General features: G+C 50.9%; 2 protein-coding genes across 9 annotated transcripts in view; both read left to right on the top strand.

Annotated features, from left to right (window-relative positions):
- Positions 1–18,460, top strand: part of GRK5 (G protein-coupled receptor kinase 5) — a 231,478-nt gene that overhangs the window by 160,529 nt on the left and 52,489 nt on the right. For 7 of the 8 annotated variants that reach the window (XM_060404747.1, XM_042238657.2, XM_060404748.1 and 4 more), the window contains one exon: positions 16,049–16,126. In XM_060404747.1, the coding sequence (XP_060260730.1) occupies positions 16,049–16,126 (78 nt within the window). Of the gene's footprint in view, positions 1–16,048; positions 16,127–18,460 lie in introns of those variants that run through there. The other variant, XM_060404752.1, reaches the window with a different exon arrangement.
- On the top strand, positions 74–16,042 carry LOC132658420 (histidine-rich glycoprotein-like). Its single transcript, XM_060404753.1, has 2 exons — positions 74–12,322; positions 12,561–16,042. Exon 1 carries the CDS (start codon positions 9,966–9,968, stop codon positions 10,989–10,991), a length of 1,026 nt encoding a protein of 341 aa, XP_060260736.1. The 5' UTR covers positions 74–9,965; the 3' UTR covers positions 10,992–12,322; positions 12,561–16,042.

Genomic DNA, 18,460 nt, shown 5'->3' on the forward strand with positions numbered 1-18,460 from the left:
TTTGCATGAGGTGGCCAAAGTACTGGAGTTTCAGCTTTAGCATCATTCCTTCCAAAAGAAATCCCAGGGCTGATCTCCTTCAGAATGGACTGGTTGGATCTCCTTGCAGTCCAAGGGACTCTCAAGAGTCTTCTCCAACACCACAGTTCAAAAGCATCAAATCTTCGGCGCTCAGCCTTCTTCACAGTCCAACTCTCACATCCAAACAAACTTGGTGGTTATCAAATGGGAAAGGCGGGGAAGGGATAAATTGGGAGTTTGGGATTAGCAGATACATACTACTGTATATAGTTTCTTCCCCGGTGGCTCAGTCTGTAAAGAATCCACCTGCAGTGCAGGAGATGGGGGCTCGATCCTTGGGTCGGGAAGATCCTCTGGAGAAGGAAATGTCAACCCACTCCATCATTCTTGTCTGAAAAATCCCATGGACAGAGAAGCCTGGTGGGCTACAGTTTATGGGGTCATGAAAGGGTCAGACACAACTTAGTGACTAAACCACCACCAGCATCTTTCCCCAGGTCCCCGGAACTACCAGCCCTGACATGATCCCTGTTCCAGTGACCAGAGATTAACTGGGAATTTGGGATTATCAGATACATACTACTATAAAAACAGATAAACAACAAAGACCTACTATATAGCACATATAACCTATAATTAAAAAGAATCTGAAAAAGAATGTGTATGTGAGTGTATATATAATGGAATCATTTCTCTTCACTGAAACATTGTAAATCGCCTATACTTCGATTGAAAAAAACCAAACAACTAAAAACAAATGTTGACTGATCTGCGTGAGCTTTTCGAACAGGACATATGAACATGCAGGAGTTCCTTGGCACGTGCTCAGGAGGTTAGGGCACCTCACCCTGGGCCTAGGGAGTCTATCCAAGGAAAGTGGACAAGGAGTAGGGAGATGGAGGATGAATTATGGTCAGTCGTGAAAGGCATGGGGTCATCCGGGCCCCCCTTTCCAAGGCAGGGTTGTGGAGATGCTGTTGTTTCCTAGAGGCCCCAATGCCATCGTTGGCTGCAGCCATCCTGACCTCTGGCTTGGTTTGGGGGGCAGAATGAGGGGGCCCACGTTTGTGTGTCTGCTTTAGGGTCTCAGTGTGGATCTCTAGACCCACTGGCCAAACTGTCCACTGAACATCTCACTGACAGTCACATGGGCCCCTCAAAGTCAACACCTAAAACTAACTCAGCACCTTCCCCCAGGTCCCCCATACTACTAGCCCTGACACGTTCCCTATTCCAGTGACCCCACCATCACCCACATGTGAAATCTTTGCATTGTCCTTGACCCCTCCCTCTCATCATTCTTTACCAGCCAGATCAAGAACCATGTGCCTGGTGCCTTGACCTCTCCCAGCCTAGCTCCCTTCCCTCCACAGCCTCTGTCCTGGTCTCCATGCCAGTGAGTGCAATAGTTCCCAACCTCAACTGAGCAGTAGAAACACCTGGGGAGCCTTAAAAAAATAATCAGTGCCTGAGCTGAAGCCCAGACTCATTAATTTAAATCTCTGGGGATGGGGCCAAGTATTTTTCATAACTTTTTATTATGGAAAATTTCAAGCTATAAAAAGAAGAAGTCTACAGAATAGTATAATGAACCTCCATGCACCCTTCACCTGCTTTAACAGTTACAGTCTCAAGGCCAATCTTGTTTCACCCACATCCTCCCCGCAGCCCCCACCCTGTGGCATTTTGCAGCTGATCTCATTTCTGTCGTTTCATCCATGAACATGTCAGTATGTGTCACTAAACGATGAGGGCTCTTTAGCCAAAAAAACCACAGTACCATTAGCACAGCTAAAAAGTAATAATTCTTTACTATCATCAAATACTCTTCAGTGGTCAAATTTCTGATTTTCTCATGCTATTTGCAAATGCATCTCTTCACAGTTTATAACCACCTCCTAGGGCGTCCCATGGTCTGAGTGTTGTGTTCTCACCCCCATGTGTCATTTGATAGGTTCCTCTGTATTTCTTGTAAGTTGCTCACTGACTTCAGAAATTTGGTCAGATTCAATTTCAATCTGGCAGGGGTTGGGGGCTGACTTCATAAGTGGTTTCATGCTCTTCTGCTAGGGAGCTTATAATATCTGGTGTCTTTTTGAGATGGCAGTAGCCATTGATATTTAGTATTCAAATCTATTGATTAATTAAGGTTGTGACATAGCGACATTCTATCATTCCTTCTTCCTTTGCTCACTGAAAAATGCTTCCTTTCCATTACTGTTTGGTTCAGTCAGTTCAGTTCAGTCACTCAGTCGTGTCTGGCTCTTTGCAACCCCATGGACTGCAGTACGCCAGGCTTCCCTGTCCATCACCAACTCCCAGAGCTTACTCAAACTCATTCCATTGAGTCGGTGATGCCATCCAACCATCTCATCCTCTGTTGTCCCCTTCTCCTCCTGCCTTCAGTCTTTCCCAACATCAGGGCCTTTTCCAATGAGTTGGTTCTTCACATCAGGTGACCAAAGTATTGGAGCTTCAGCATCAGCATCAGTCCTTCCAATGAATATTTGGGATTGATCTCCTTTAGGATGGACTGGTTGGATCTCCTTGCTGTCCAAGGGACTCTCTAGAGTCTTCTCCAACACCACAGTTCAAAAGCATCAATCCTTCAGTGCTCAGCTTTCTGTATAGTCCAACTCTTACATCCATATATGACCACTGGGAAAACCATAGCTTTGACTAAATGGACCTTTGTAATGTCTGCTTTTTAATATGCTGCCTAGGTTGGTCATAGCTTTTCTTCCAAGAAGCAAGAGTCTTTTAATTACATGGCTGCAATCACCATCTGCAGTGATTTTGGAGCCCAGAAAAATAAAGTCTCTCACTGTTTCCTCTGTTTTCCCATCTGTTTGCCATGAAATGATTGGATGGGTGCCATGATCTTTGTTTTCTGAATGTTGAGTTTTAAGCCAATTTTTTCACTCTCCTCTTTTACTTTCATCAAGGGGCTCTTTAGTTCTTCTTTGCTTTCTGCCTGCGTATCTGAGGTTATTATATTTCTCCCGGAAATCTTGATTCCAGCTTGTGATACATCCAGCCTGGCATTTTACGTGATATACTCTGCATATATTAAAGCAGCAGGGTGACAATATACAACCTTGACACACTCCTTTCCCAATTTGGAACCAGTCTGTTGTCCCATATCCAGTTCTAACTGTTGCTTCTTGACTTGCATACAGATTTCTCAGGAAGCAGGTCAGGTGGTCTGGTATTCCTCTCTCTACTGTTTGGTTACCTCATAGAAAAGTTCATATAGGGAGTGCTTGATTCTTTTCTTGTATTTGTGTGTTTTCAAAGTACCTAACTGGTTCATAGGCATCCTCCAACTGTAGTAATCAATTAGAGTTTTAATGCATGGACTTAAATGTGGGGCATTTTGATGCAGTGGTGCTCCATGGTTTCATTGTTGGCCTGTGGGAGCCCCTCAGGTTGGCTTCTGAGCCCTTCAGAGGACCCCACTGGCTGCTGGTAGCCATCATGTTGTCTGATGTGATGTTCTGGGCTCATCTTGTATGTTTCCTGCCCTACACCTAGAGTTCATCATGTCTCCAAGGAGCCCTGGTTTCTTTTACTGGGAAATGGTACTTGGAGTCTACAGCTTCGCACTTAGGGGTGCTCATTATCTCCTGTTGTTTGAATAGCAGACATTTGTTGGTTTTGTTCAGTCACCAGTTGTGTCCAACTCTTTGCGACCCTCTGGCCTACAGCATACCAGTCTCCACTGTCCTCACTATCTCCCGGAGTTTGCATATAGTTCATGGAGTTCTCCTGGCAAGAATACTGGAGTGGTTTGCCATTCACTCCTCCAGTGGACCATGTTTTATCAGAGCTCTACACTGTGACCCATCCGTCTTGGGTGGCCCTTCGTGGCATGGCTCATAGCTTCATTGAGTTACCTAAGCCCCTTTTCTACAACACGGCAGTGATCCATGAAGGAGGTAGTTGCTGCTGCTGCTGCTGCTGCTGAGTCGCTTCAGTCGTGTCCGACTCTGTGCGACCCCACAGACGGCAGCCTACTAGGCTCCCCCGTCCCTGGGATTCTCCAGGCAAGAACACTGGAGTGGGTTGCCATTTCCTTCTCCAGTGCATGAAAGTGAAAAGCGAAAGTGAAGGAGGTAGTAGACAATGGTAATTTTCACATCTCTTAGGACAGTACTTGGGCTTCCCAAGTGGCCCTAGTGGTTAAGAACCCACCTGCCAAGGCGGGAGATGTAAGAGATGTGGATCCCTGGGTCAGGAAGATCCCCTGGAGGAGGACATGACAGCCCATACCAGTATTCTTGCCTGGAGACTCCCATGAACAGAGGAGCCTGGCGGGTTACAGCCCATAGAGTCTCAAAGAGTCGAACATAACTGAAGCGACTTAGCACAGCACAGCACAGGACAGTACTCTGTAAATGTTCAGGGTTGGGAAACATTGACATCTAGGACCAATTACACATTTTGAGGCTGACTTACTAGACCTTCCACTAACAGGCCCCTGCCTTTCATGCATGGCTTTCCCTGGGTCTTTCTTGAGACCTGCATTCTGCCCCTAGACCTGCTTCTGGGGGCTCTGACTTGCCAAGCTGGTTGAAGCCTCTCAGCCCTGCCTCCCTTCCTCTTGCTACCAGAAAGGCCTCCCAGGACCTCTACCTGGTGAATGCCAGCTCATCCCCTGTACTCTGCTCTCAAAAACCTCCCCTGTCCACCCTCTCTCTTCCCGAGTGCCCTCTGCTGGAGGTGCTGCTTTGACACACATCTGTGCCTCATTAGTGCTTGGTGCTGGCGGAATAGTGCATCATAAGAGACCTGGCCCCTGAGACAGACCACAGTGCCATGCTGGTACCCCCTCAGCTCCCACCAAGACTGTAGGCAGGTGTCTGACCCCTTTGTGCCTCACCTCTTTTATCTGTAAGAGGGGACATAGTTGTACCGGATGGTGGCAGATGCGTTGAGAAGAGACCGAATGTGTTCGTACTGCTCAGGCCAGTGTCTGGTATGTCACGGGTGCCACGTATGTAGCCAGTCAGGCTTTATCTGTCTGCCTGCCTCCTCCACTAACTGGATAGCTCATCATCTCTGGATGCTCATAGCACACCTGACAAGTAGTTGATGCACGAGACCCACTGGGAGCTGATGTCCGTGGCTGGAGTAGAGGGAGCAGGGGAAGTGACGATCGTGCAAGACCTTGTACCATTATAGAGCTTTGGCTTTGATTTGGGGGGTGGGCACTGGAAGGTTTTTGAGCAGAAAAGTGTCATGGTCTGATTTCGGTTTTTATTTTGTAATTTTTTGGCCACACCATGCAGCTTGTAGGCTCTTAGTTCTCTGACCAGGGATTGAACCCAGGCCCTTTGAAGTGAGAGCACAGAATCCTAACTGCTGGACTGTCAGGGAATTCCCTGATTTCGGTTTTGAAAGTTTCCCTCTGGCTTCTGTGTTGGGAAGAGGCTACAGTGGGCTAGGGGCAGAGTGGGGAGCGCTGATGGGTGAGAGCTGGTGGTTGACACGCAGTAGGATTAGAGCATGTTCTGAACCAGAGTTAACAGTATCTTCTGATGCCCGTGGGGTGAGAGACAAGAGTTGGGGATGACTTCCAAGTGTTGACCTGAACCAGTGGAAAGATGCAGTGAGGGTAAGGCTGTGGGAGGCTTGTTTGGGGGAAGGTCAGGAGCTTTGTCTGGGACTCAGCTTCCGATGTCTACTAGACAGCCCAGCAGAGATGTGGGAGGGGTGGTGGGTGTTGGAGTCAAGTTTGTGAGAAAGGCCTGGGCTGGAAATAGCGAACTGGGAGTACCAGCCTACAGCTGGCACTTACAGCCACGGACTAGATGTGCTCACCAAGGAGATGAACGTGGATGGAGGAGCCGAGGACCAAAGTGTGAGCCTGGGACCAAGGCTCCTCCCCGTTTGGAAAAGATGAGGCATCAGCAGCTTTGGGACCTGTCTGGAGAGTTGATGAGGCAGAGCAGGGCAAGGCTAAACCCAGGAGCCAGTGGAATTTTCCAGCCACGTGTCTTGTTAGGCTCTTCCAGTCAGCTTGAGAAGAAGGGGGAAGAAATCCAATGGATGCCTATTTTCATTCTGGTCGTGCAGACGTTCTGTGTTGCTGGGCCTGTACCAAGAGCTCTCTTTTGGAAAGGAAATGCGAGTCTGGCTCCCTGTGTGGACGCGACACATGCTCTTTACCTACGCCTTAATGACACCACCACTCACGAGAGGCTCCTCCATCCCCTCAAATTTGTGTCTGCATCTCTGGGAATTAGCAGAACCTTTCATCGCCCATCCTGACGTCAAATGACCAGCCTTTGGCACACCTCTTTTACGCATGAAGACTTTATTGAGTTTTCCAGGGCTGGCGCAATGCTTGTCTGAAATACCTTTTTTTTTTTTTTTCCTTCCATCCTGACTGGAACTCCGAGGAGGGAGGAGGTGGTGGTGTCGTTAGGGGAGCATGCCCCTCCAGTGCTCCTGGCTCAGCCAGGGACATCCACACTACTCCCCACCTCTAGGCTGAATTTCTACCAAGTGGAGTTCGGTGAAAAATAACCCGTCCTTGTTGGCTCTGACGTCGCCCCCAGGAAAGACTGCTTGCTGCACAGTCCTAACGTCTGAGAGTCTCAGGTTGAGCAGAAGACATGGGCTGTTTTAACATGGGACCTGGGTGATCCGGGTCAGTGGAGCTGTTTGTGCATCAGACACAAGGATGATTTGGCCCTTAGTCTTGGTTACTGAGTGGCTTCTGGGAGCCTGAGAAGGACTACCCCATCGTCCTCCCGCAGAGAAATGGATTCAGTGACCCAAGTCAAGGCTTTGAGTAGATTTGGCTTCAAGACCAGTAGGGTCTTGCCATGGACCCCTTAGAGACTGACATACTCCTCTAAATTGTTTTCTCGGAGCCTTGATGGCATCCCACCTCATTTGAAACCCTCTAGTCCCCAAGCTTGGATGGGACTTAAAGTTTTCAGGTCTCTGCTCTTTGGGGTTAGGGGAGGTTTGGCAGATTCTCAACCATATTTGGGCTTCCCAGGTGGCATGAATGGTAAAGAACCTGCCTGCCAATGCAGGAGACATAAGTAATGCAGGTGCAATCCCTGGGTAGGGAAAATCCCCCAGAGGAGGAAATGGCAACCCAGTCCAGTATTCTTGCCTGGAGAATTCCATGGACAGAGGAGCCTGGAGGGCTAAGTCCATGGGATCACAAAGAGCTGGACACAACTGAAGCGGCTAAGCATGCATGCACAACCATACTCAACACACATTTATGAGATGTCTTCAACATATCACACTCTGTTCTAGCAGCAGGAAACTATGGAGTGAGCAGGAGAAGGAAGTTCCTGCCGTTATGGAGCTTTCTTTCCAATTAAACAGAAGATTGAAAAAGCAACAAAGGGCATTTTTTTAATGGACTACAAGTTCAAATACCTATCAAGTATTCATTATTTGTTGCTGGGAGGAAATTACCTAAAACTTAACAGCTTGAAACAACAACAGGCATTTATTATCTCATAGTTTCTGTGGGTCAAGGATGTGGGAATGGTTGACCAAGGTGCTACTGGCTCAAGGTCTCTTTAAAGGTTACGTCAGGATGTTGGCTGGGGCTTCAAGTTGTCTGAAGGCTTGATCTGTTTCCAGGCTTGTGCACATGGCTGGCATGTTGGTGCTGGCTATTAGCTAGAGGCCTTAGTTGTCTTCGATGTGAGCCTCTCCGTGAACTGCTCGAGTGTCCTCATAAGAGGACTGGCTTGCCCTGGAGCGAGGATGATAGAAGCTGCAGTGTCTTCTCTTTTTCATCTGTGCTGGGTCTTCGTTCCTGCACAAGGGCCTTCTCCAGCTGTGGCAAGAGGGGGTTACTCTTCATTGTGGTACACAGGCTTCTCATTGTGGAGGCTTCTCTTGTATTGGAGCTCAGGCTCTAGGCCTGCAGCCTTCAGTAGTGGCAGCGCATAGGCTCAGTAGGTGCGGGTCACACACTCTAGAGTGCAGGCTCAGTGGTTATGGCCCACAGGCATAGTTGTTCTGCAGTATGTGGGATCTTCCTGGACCAGGGATCAAACCCATGTCCCCTATACACTGGCAAGCAGGAGTCCTGAAATGTCTTTTGTAAACTGGTCTCAGAGCTTCCATGTTGTCATATGTCTGATATACAGGTTGGCTCTATTTGGTTTGGAAAGAGCCTTCTCAAGAACATGAATAGCAAGGGGCAAAGATTACTAAAGTCTCCATCTTAGAGGCTGGCAACTACAAATATGATGTTACAACAGATGGAATCTCACATCAGGAAACGCTAGAAGTTATTCCAAGATATTCATTAGCTCAGAACTACGGAAAATCACTTGACATTAATAGCCAATCTTATCCTGAAATTTTGTTGTAAAATGACTTGAAATGCCTCACCAGGGGAACTAAGTATTCTGCTTCTCTTATTTTTGAATCATACCCAGTATTTGTTTTTGTCCTTCTATCACCGCTGTGATCTCCCAAAAGAGTGAGGGGGACGGTGGTAGTTATCCTTCAGGTAGATGTAGAGACCCTCAGAGCCTTTGGTGAAGCTAGACCCTGGGAGCAGGGTCATCTTGAAAATGTACCACTTAAAAGAAGAAAACCATAGTCAAATCTATGGTTTTTCCAGTTGTCATGTATGGATGTGAGAGCTGGACCATAAAGAAGACTAAGCATTGAAGAATTGATGCTTTCAAAATGTGGTGCTGGAGAAGACTCTTGGGAGCCCTTGGACTGCAAGGAGACCAAGCCAGTCAGTTCTAAAGGAGATCAATCCTCAGTACTCATTGGAGGGACTAATGCTGAAGCTGAAGCTCCGATACTTTGGCCACCTGACACAAAGAGACTACTCATTGGAAGAGACCCTGATGCTGGGAAAGATTGAAGGCAGGAGAAGGGAATGACAGAGGATGAGTTGGTTGGATGGCATCACCGACTCAATGGATGTGAGTTTGAGCCAACTCGGGGAGGTGGTGAAGGACAGGAAAGCCTGGCGTGCTTCTGTCCATACGACTTAGCAACTGAATAACAACAAACTGGGTTCATCTATTGGACATCTGTGGGATTGTTCTGTCTCCTTGGTGCCCCGCCTATACTCCTAAACAACATGGCTCTTCCAGAAGCTGCCCTGTTCTTAGCGATGTTACCTGAAGACCACAATTGATGGGAACAGGGATGGGCCTGTGAGCCAGTGCAGGTCAGTGGGTCCTTTTCCTGGGGCTTATTGACTTGAGGGGAATTCCTTCTCTGGTAGAGGAGGCTTAGAATAAAAAACCTGGCCACCATGTTTCCTGCCACTGGAGCAAGTCAGGCAGCACCCAGGGAGAATGAGGCCAACACACACACACAGACACACAAACACACACAGACACATACACACACAGACACATAGACACAAACACACAGACACAGACAGACACACATGCACACAGACACACACAGACACAGACGCACACACATTCACACATGCAGACACAGACATGCAGACACAGACACACACATAGACACACATGCACACACAGACACAGACACACAGACAGACACCCACAGACACATAGACACAAACACACACAGACACACACACACAGAGACGCACACACATAGACACAGACGCACACACATACACACATGCAGACACAGACACACACACATAGACACACACACAGACACAAACACAGACACAGACGCACACACAGACACACACAAACATGCAGACACAGACATACACACACACACACACGCACACACACACACACACATAGACACAGACGCACACACATACACACATGCAGACACAGACACACATGCAGACACAGACATACACAGACACACACACAGACACACACACAGACACACATGCACACAGACACACACACACATAGACACAGACACACACAGACACAGACAGACACCCACAGACACATAGATACAAACACACACACAGACACAGACAGACACACATGCACACAGACACACACACACATAGACACAGACGCACACACATACACACATGCAGACACAGACATGCAGACACAGACACACACACACATAGACACACACACAGACACAGACACACACACAGACGCACACACAGACACACATGCAGACACAGACATACACACACAGAGACACAAACACACAGACACACACACATAGACACAGACACACAGACACAGACATACACACACACAGACACACACACAGACACAGACACACACACAGACAGACATACACACAGACACACACGCACACATATACACACAAAGACACAGATACATACACACATGCATACACACGACACAGACACACACACAGACACACATGCACACAGACACAAACACATACACACGCAGACACAGACATACATAGACACAGACACACACGTGCACAGGCACACACACACACAGACACAGACACACATACACACAGACACAGACGCACACACACATACACACAAAGACACAGACACACAGGCATATACACACACAGACACACAGACACGTACACAGACACACAGACACAAACACACACACAGACACAGACATACACACAGACACACACAGACATACACATACACACACATACACACAAAGACAGACACATACACACACGCATACACACTCACAGACACACACAAACGGACACACGCACATGGACACAAACACACAGACACATACACACAGATATACACACAGACAGACACACAGACACACACAGAGACACAGATACACGACACAGACACACACAGAGACACACGTGCACACACACAGACACACAGTCATACCCACACATACATAGACACATACACACACACACAGACACACACACCGTCACACTCACACACACATAGACACATACACACACACACAGACGCATACACATGGACAGACACATGCACACACTGTGAGAGTAGGTTCCAGTGGTGCTCACGTCCCTGGTTCTGTTGCTCTGGGCCAGGCTGCATTTCCATTTTCCCCACAAGTTAGTTGTTCACCCCATCCTCGGAGCTCAGGAACCCAGAGATCCTAGTTGCGCCTGACTCAGACTAGGTTGAGGTTCTTTCCACTTAGAATTAAAAGAGTAACAGGGAGAGCCCTGTGGGGAGTGAGGACGGGGAAGAATGCCGGGGGCTGGGGGCAGAGGAGGAGTGGTGAAGGGGCGGTGAAGGAGAGCCGCTGAGGGCTGAGCTCCCAGGAGAATGATGGGTGGGCGGGAGGCGAGAGCACAGGCCCTCTGCCGTGGGACTCAGACGCGTCAGCCAACCACCCCCCCCCATCCCACCCCCACCCCAAGAGAGGGTCAGAACCGTTTCCTCTGACTTTTCTGAGTTCACCTCTGTCAAGGTGTGTCTCTCAAGCTTGGTGGCTGTGGTGCCACCCCTCCTTGGGGTCCCTCCTCTCACCCTCAGCTTGTACCCCACGTGGCCAGGGGTCCGCTCCCCCTTCCCTTCTCCCTCGAGCCTGCCCCAGTGACCCTGGGCCAGGGAACCCTTCCTGACCCAGGCCCAACAGGGCTCCTAACACGACAGCCAGGGATCTGCGAAGGCTCTGCCTGCCCAGGGGACACAGGCTGTGAGGCTGAGCAGGCCCATCTGACCCCGGGACCCTGGTGCAGGGACACCCCTGTTTGTAGGCTTCTTCGTTCTAGCTGGGTGGATGAAAAGCGGCAGGTGATGCCAGCCTTCTGAAGGATTTTTCAAGCATCAGTGAGGGACTTGGCCAGAGATGGATGGCTTGCTCACGTGTGAATGAAGTAGGGTTTAATGAAGGGCGTTTGTCGGAGTCCTGGCCTACATATGCAGATACAAGCCTTCGCTGCCTCCAGCTCTGCAGGGACAGGGGCCCATACGGGAAGGAGTGGGAGAAGGCAGCTGCAGGAGCCTGGGCGCCCGGCAGGGAGGGAACTGGCAGGGAGCTCCCCATCCTCACTCTCCTCTGTCCCGAAGCGGGGTGGGCAGTGACTCCAGAGGGGCAGACGGAAACCCCTGGCCCCCAGGGTTGGCACCGGCAAGATGCCAAGGCCGGTGTGGGAGGAGCCGGGTGTTTCTCCAGAGAGGGCCATGGGGAGCAGCCTTGCCAGCTGGGCGCGTCACTTGTCCCTGCCGCGAAGACTCTGGAAAAGCTGACCACATCGGTAATTACAGAAGCCGGAGGTGGCGAGACCTCAAAGCGTCTCTGACTTCATCTTCCTGCCAGGGCAGGAGAAGGGCTCCCGAGAGGAGGGGGATGACATCTCGCCGAGAGGAATTCTGCTCAGACTCCTCTCTGTAAAAACCAGCGCCGGCTTCTGTGAGAACGTGGAAGGGCCCCTTGTACCGGTTTGCAATCTTCATGTTTTTTTAAAACCTCATCTGAGAGAAATGTGTTTAATAGAGGACATATTTTCATTAGCATTTCCTGAGATGGATGATGCAATTAGAGCCCGCCAAGAGAATGAAATATTGGCTTTATAAACTAGGATGTACACAGATGTTTATACCCTTTTGGCAGGCACAGATATATAAATAATTCTTTTCGCCTTGAACTCAATGTCGTATTTTGCGCTTTGTGTTACAGCATCTCCTCCCCAAAGCCCATTCCTGTGTTTGGCATAAATCACCGTGCGGAGAGAAGGCTCATTAAATGCCTCCCTCGGTTGGCACCATGGATGTATCTGGGGAAGAGAAGTGTTCTCCGAGTGGATTGGCAAGGAGCTCTTCAGCACTCTGGCCGTTAGGGCTGAGCCCAGGGCAGGAGAAGGTTTCAAGTGGGCAACACAGCAGGGAGGACAGTGTGTGTCCCCTTTTGGGGGGGTGGGGTGGGGACAAGCCCACCCGCCCTCTCGTTGGAGGGAACTCTTATGGATGGACGTCACAGGTCCTCCTGGTATGTCATTTACCTCTCTGTTCACTGAAGTCACTGTCTGCCATTTCCAGTTGTAAAATTCTAGGCTGTTGGCCCAACCCAACTTCTTTTAATGCATTTATTTTTAATTGGAGAGTAATTGCCTTACAATGTTGTGTTGGTTTCTGCCGTAGCTCAGCACACATCAGCCATAGGCATACGTGTGTCGTCTCCCTCTGGAACTGCCCTCCCACCTCCCGCCCCATCCCACCTCTCTGAGGTTGTCACAGAGCACGGGCCAACCCAAGTTCTTATTTGCTTCTTCTGTTTTCTGGCTGCAGCTGATTTCAGCAGCTTTTGCCCACCACCTGGGCAAGGGTGCTCCTGCGGGAGCGGATTCCTGGTGGTCCCCGCCTCTGGCCCGTGTGATCGCCCTGAGTGCTGCCCGGGGTGTTTTTCTCCGTAGGTGGCCTCTCAGGACGGGTCCCCCAGGAGCCCCTCTCGGGGGTCACGGTAGAGACATGGCCTGTCACTCCAGGTGACTTAATCGGTGCAGAAAGCCCAGTTGGAAGCCTTCTGTTGGTTTTCTGCCTCCCAACACAAATGCTCTTCAGGTGGTGGTGACCTGACATGGACTCTCAAAGAAAGGCCTTTTGATCCCAGGCTGGGGAGGCCTGTCCCGGCGTGCTCCCGGCTGCCTCCCTGTGGAACCCTGGCGCCCAGCTGCCCGGCCGGGCCTCTGCTGGGAGGCAGCTGACCTGAAAGTGTTGTTATTTTTTTTAACGTGGGTTTTAGTACCCAGAGCAATAATATTTTCAGCTGGCTATTGAGGCTGATTAGTGAGCCTCAGGCCTCCGTTTGGTTAAATAGAGCCGCCTTCGCAGAGGTATTTTGGGACGGTGCAAATCCAGAGTTCTGCGTGGGATTGAGTTACCCCCCAAAAGGTAGGCGGCCATTTGCCTGTGGCCTGGGCCCTGCAAAGCAGTCTGGGTAAATTCCCACAGAGCCAGACCACCAGGCAGGGTTCCTAGGGCAGCTGGACACTGGGAGCATCTCTCTGCTCCCCTGGAAGATAGGTGGGCAGTTGTGTTCTAGAACCCTCTGCCCCGGAGAGGTGCAGCTCCAGCCCAGGAGGGTCTTCCTGGCTGGACTGGTGAGAAACCGGACTCTAGACACTGAGTTGAGAGTCTGCTTTGAACCAGCAGGGGGTGGGGGTGTAGCTGGGGGTGAGTATTGGGGTCTAACTCCACAGTGAGGTGGCTGGAAAAGGAGTTTCAGACCCTCTGTGCTGATGTCACTTCCTGTCTCTTTGGAAATAGCTGCACTTTTGGATGGAGGCTGACAAATCCTTGGGTGGCAGATTTTGAACTAGTTATAAACAATCTGCAATTAGTTCCCCTGTTGAAATGAGAAAGGCAAGCTCACCAGGCTTTTCATTAAGTCGAGGCAGCCTTTTATCCTCTTGGCAAGTGGGTCAAGTGCCTGTGAAGGAGCCTCACTTGGGGTCAGGGGAAATAAAATGGTCCATCTTTTGAAGCCTCACTTCTTTCTATAGAGCCCGAGTCCCATTGGCATGGTCAGCGATCCGGGTACTAACTTCCTTGGTGTTTTTGTAAAAGGTGTCCAGGCTTGGAGGTCCATGTCCCAGCCCTGCTGCTTCCCCACCATTGACCCTGGGCAACTCTGCTAAACCCCCTGCTCTTTGTATGTGAATGAAGGGGTGTGATTGCAGCCCTGCCTTCTGTGTCACAGTGCTCTGTCGCTTCAGTTCAGTTCAGTTCAGTTCAGTTGCTCAGTTGTGTCCGACTCCTTGCAACCCCATGAATCGCAGCACACCAGGCCTCCCTGTCCATCACCAACTCCCGGAGTTCACTCAGACTCACGTCCATCGAGTCAGTGATGCCATCCAGCCATCTCATCCTCTGTCGTCCCCTTTTCCTCCTGCCCCTAATCGCTCCCAGCATCAGAGTCTTTTCCAATGAGTCAACTCTTCGCATGAGGTGGCCAAAGTACTGGAGTTTGAGCTTTAGCATCATTCCTTCCAAAGAAATCCCAGGGCTGATCTCCTTCAGAATGGACTGGTTGGATCTCCTTGCAGTCCAAGGGACTCTCAAGAGTCTTCTCCAACACCACCATTCAAAAGCATCAAATCTTCGGCGCTTAGCTTTCTTCACAGTCCAACTCTCACATCCGTACATGACCACTGGAAAAACCATAGCCTTGACTAGGTGGACCTTAGTCGGCAAAGTAAGGTCTTTGCTTTCGAATATGCTATCTAGGTTGGTCATAACTTTCCTTCCCAGGAGTAAGCATCTTTTAATTTCACAGCTACAGTTGCTTAGTTGTGTCCAACTCTTTGTGACCCTATGGACTATAGCCCACCAGGCTACTCTGTCCATGGAATTCTCCAGACAAGAATACTGGAGCGGATTGTCATTCCCTTCTCCAGGGGATCTTCCTGACCCAGGGATCAAACCCATGTCTCCTGCATCGGCAGGCAGGTTCTTTACCACCATATCACTACCTGGGCTCAAATAAGGTTCATATAAGCACATATGAAGAATCTCTGTGTGTTCCCTTTGTAAACTGAAAAGCTGTCAAAGTTATGCCATGCATATTATTGTCTTCTCTTACAAAGTGCAGTAATTGCAAGAGTGGTAAATACAGCAGCCGTTAATTGAGTATTTATTATGTGCCTGGCTTTGTCTTGTTCTCTCTGCACAGTCGCCCTACACGTAGGCGCTTTTTCCATCTGCATTGTATGGAGGCTGAAGAAACTGTCCAAGGTCATGCAGCATGAAAGGTCTGAGTGACCTCAGGCAGCCTCTTGAGGGCCTTCCAGTTTGCTGGCTCTAATTAACTTCCAGCAGCTTCCTTTGATTTTCCTAAGCGTGTGGTTCTCTCCACCAGCTGCCTGGAGGCCTGACCCTATCACCAAAGGGTCTGACTCTGTGGGTGTGGGGCAGGGTCCAAGCACCAGCGTTGGCTCCCCAATGACCCTAGTGTGCGGCCGCTGTTCTGAGCACGTGTCCACAGTGGAGCACAGCCGGCTGGACTGGACACCAGGGCCCCTCCCTTCTCTGGGCCTCACTCCCCGTCCTGCTGAAGAAGGAGTTTGGTCATATGACCTCCAGGGTGTCTTCTCCAGGGGCCTCTAAGGTTCTACAATTGTAAGAAGCTCATGAGCAAATCTATTATTGTTCTTTTCCTTCTTGTTTTAGGCAGAATATGAAGTTACTCCAGATGAAAAACTGGGAGAAAAAGGGAAGGAAATTATGACCAAGTACCTCACCCCAAAGGTAAGAGGCTGCCCAAACCCCACAGCAGGAGCAGTGGGAAGCCTTATCCAGGAATATGGGCCCCCAGGTCTGTGCCAGGCCAGTGGGGAGCACCCAGCCAGGGGTGCCATTGGTCTCCAGATTCAGAATTTTTATCCTCTTCAGAAGTACCCAAGCCTGGCAGGGCCAAGGCAGGTGATCCAGGCCAGAGCAGGCCTGCAGTGGGGAGGCTTGGTTCTTGGGGGCCCAGTCCCCTCCAGGGGCACTCTTGCTGCCCTCTGCCCACGCCCAGGTGTTTGTGGCAGGACAGGTGAAGGCTCAACCGAGGCAAGGGTCAGAGTACCCAGAAGAAAGGGCTTGGCAGGTGTGGGTCTGAGAGGTTGGTGTGACGGGAAGGGCCCAGGAGTGCTTAGGAGGAGGGCCTGGCTGAAGCTGAGCGGGCAGAGGTAATATTGGCTGAACACAGAGCAGAGTGCTGAGTATTCCAAAGTGCTCTGGGGTATGCTGAAGGGCGAGGGGCCACCCTGACCTCCCCTGGGGCGTGGGGCCACCCCCATGGCCTGTGCGCACTCATGGTGGCCCTGATGCTTCAGGCGGTGAATCAGGGCTGCCCGCAGCCACTCAGGTTTTGACTTCCGGTCAGGAGACAGAGGTAGGACTGTGAACAGAAGGAATCCAGGTCACACAGCAGCTCCTCCTGTGACAGTGAGCTGCTGAACCCCTGCCCTCCCCTGCATCTGCTGGTGAAGGCATTCACAAGGGGGTTAAACCCACGGTAGCTCCTTCCGAGTTTACAACCCGGCCTCCTCCCCTCCCTGCACTTATGGACAGTTTCTGCACAGTTTTACACATTTTATCCGCATGGCATGGAAATCCCTCGAGGAGAAGGGTAAGCCCCACCTCGTTGTTCTCAGCAGGGGTCCCAGGGGTCCTTGGCAGTTCTGGTCCCACCCCAAGCCTCGCTGACCCCGGTGATGTTAGGGAGGTCCCAAGGGCCCACGCATGTGATGCGGGCCCCTCGGGCTGCACTGAGCCCTTGCCTGGAGCAGCCGTGCTGGCCTGCCCGCCACTGGCCCAGCCCCACCCCGAGGTTGTCCCCTGTGGCACTTCCTCCTGCTTCTGCTGAGCCAGCACCCCGTTACTTCCCTCTGCTGTTTCTCTGCTTCCGTCGTAATCCTACATGCCTCTTAATGGAATGGCAGGCCACCCCAGGGCCTTTTGCACTTTTCAGAAGCAAGAGGATTCATGTTCATCAGCTCTTTCAGACGCTGGACAGGGCTGGCTCGCTCTGCGCAAGGCGTGACCCTGGGCACACCCGACTGACTGCTCCATCTGCAGGGACAGACCTGGGGACCCAGCTCACTACACAAACTGCATCCAGATGCTTAGACAGCAGTACAGAGAGTGTCTGCACTCCACCTCACCAGTGACCCCTACCCCACCCCCAGTGACCGCCCCCACCCTACCCCCACATCTGCTGGTCTGGCTGGGATCTGTGCTGAGGATGAGGTGGTTCCTTGGCCGGCCTTCAGCCCATCCTAGGGCTGCTGCAGGGGGTCACTTCCCTCTCTCTCCACTGGCCAGCCTTGACCAGAAGACTCTGCTCTTGGACCCCGGTCTGGGCCCCCCGGACCTCGCTGCCCCTGCTGCGCGCTGCCTGTGTCTCCTGGAGGGATGGGGCCCAGCCTCCCCCTCAGCTCGGAAGGTTTTACAAGTGCTCAGAGCTTGCCAACATTTTTTCCTTAAGTACTCCTCAATTTTGGAAATTTAAACCACACCATATGTTATGGCCCAGGGGCCTGGGGGAGGTGGTCCAAGTGGTCTGGGGGTTGACTGTTTTCCTATAATAAATTCTGCACTGCTGGCCAGGTCCTTCCTGCATTCACTCTAGCAGGAGCCTCTGTTCCTTCTCGGGGCTGCAGATGCCCCGGCAGCTGGGAGAGGAGCCATGTGGCTGAAGCCCCAGCTCTGAGGCCTCCGAATGACCCCCAGGAAGGACCCTTGTCCCCAAACCCAGGTAGTCTTTACCTCGCTCTCCTCCTCAAGGTGCAACTTGTGTCTTGGCTCCAAGCATCATTTTCCAAAGGGTAGACGGGGCTTTCCTGGTGGCTCAGCAGTAAAGAATCCTCCTGCCAATGCAGGAGACACGCGGCTGATCCCTGGGTTGGGAAGATGCCTTGGAGGAGGGCATGGCAACCTACTGCAGGATTCTCATCTCGAGAATCCCATGGGCCAAGGAGCCTGGCCGGCTACAGTCCATGGGGTCGCAGAGTTGGACATGACTCAGCAACTAAACAACGGACGCTGATCATTTGAGAGGATCTGTGGAAAACACCAGACTATCACCGACTTGAT

Source organism: Ovis aries, chromosome 22, assembly GCF_016772045.2.
Source record: "Ovis aries strain OAR_USU_Benz2616 breed Rambouillet chromosome 22, ARS-UI_Ramb_v3.0, whole genome shotgun sequence".
NCBI lineage: Eukaryota > Metazoa > Chordata > Mammalia > Artiodactyla > Bovidae > Ovis > Ovis aries.

What these genes read in the sequence shown, in the direction of transcription:
- LOC132658420 (XM_060404753.1), top strand. Translation starts at nt 9,966, where the DNA reads ATGCACACAGACACACACACACATAGACACAGACGCACACACATACAC.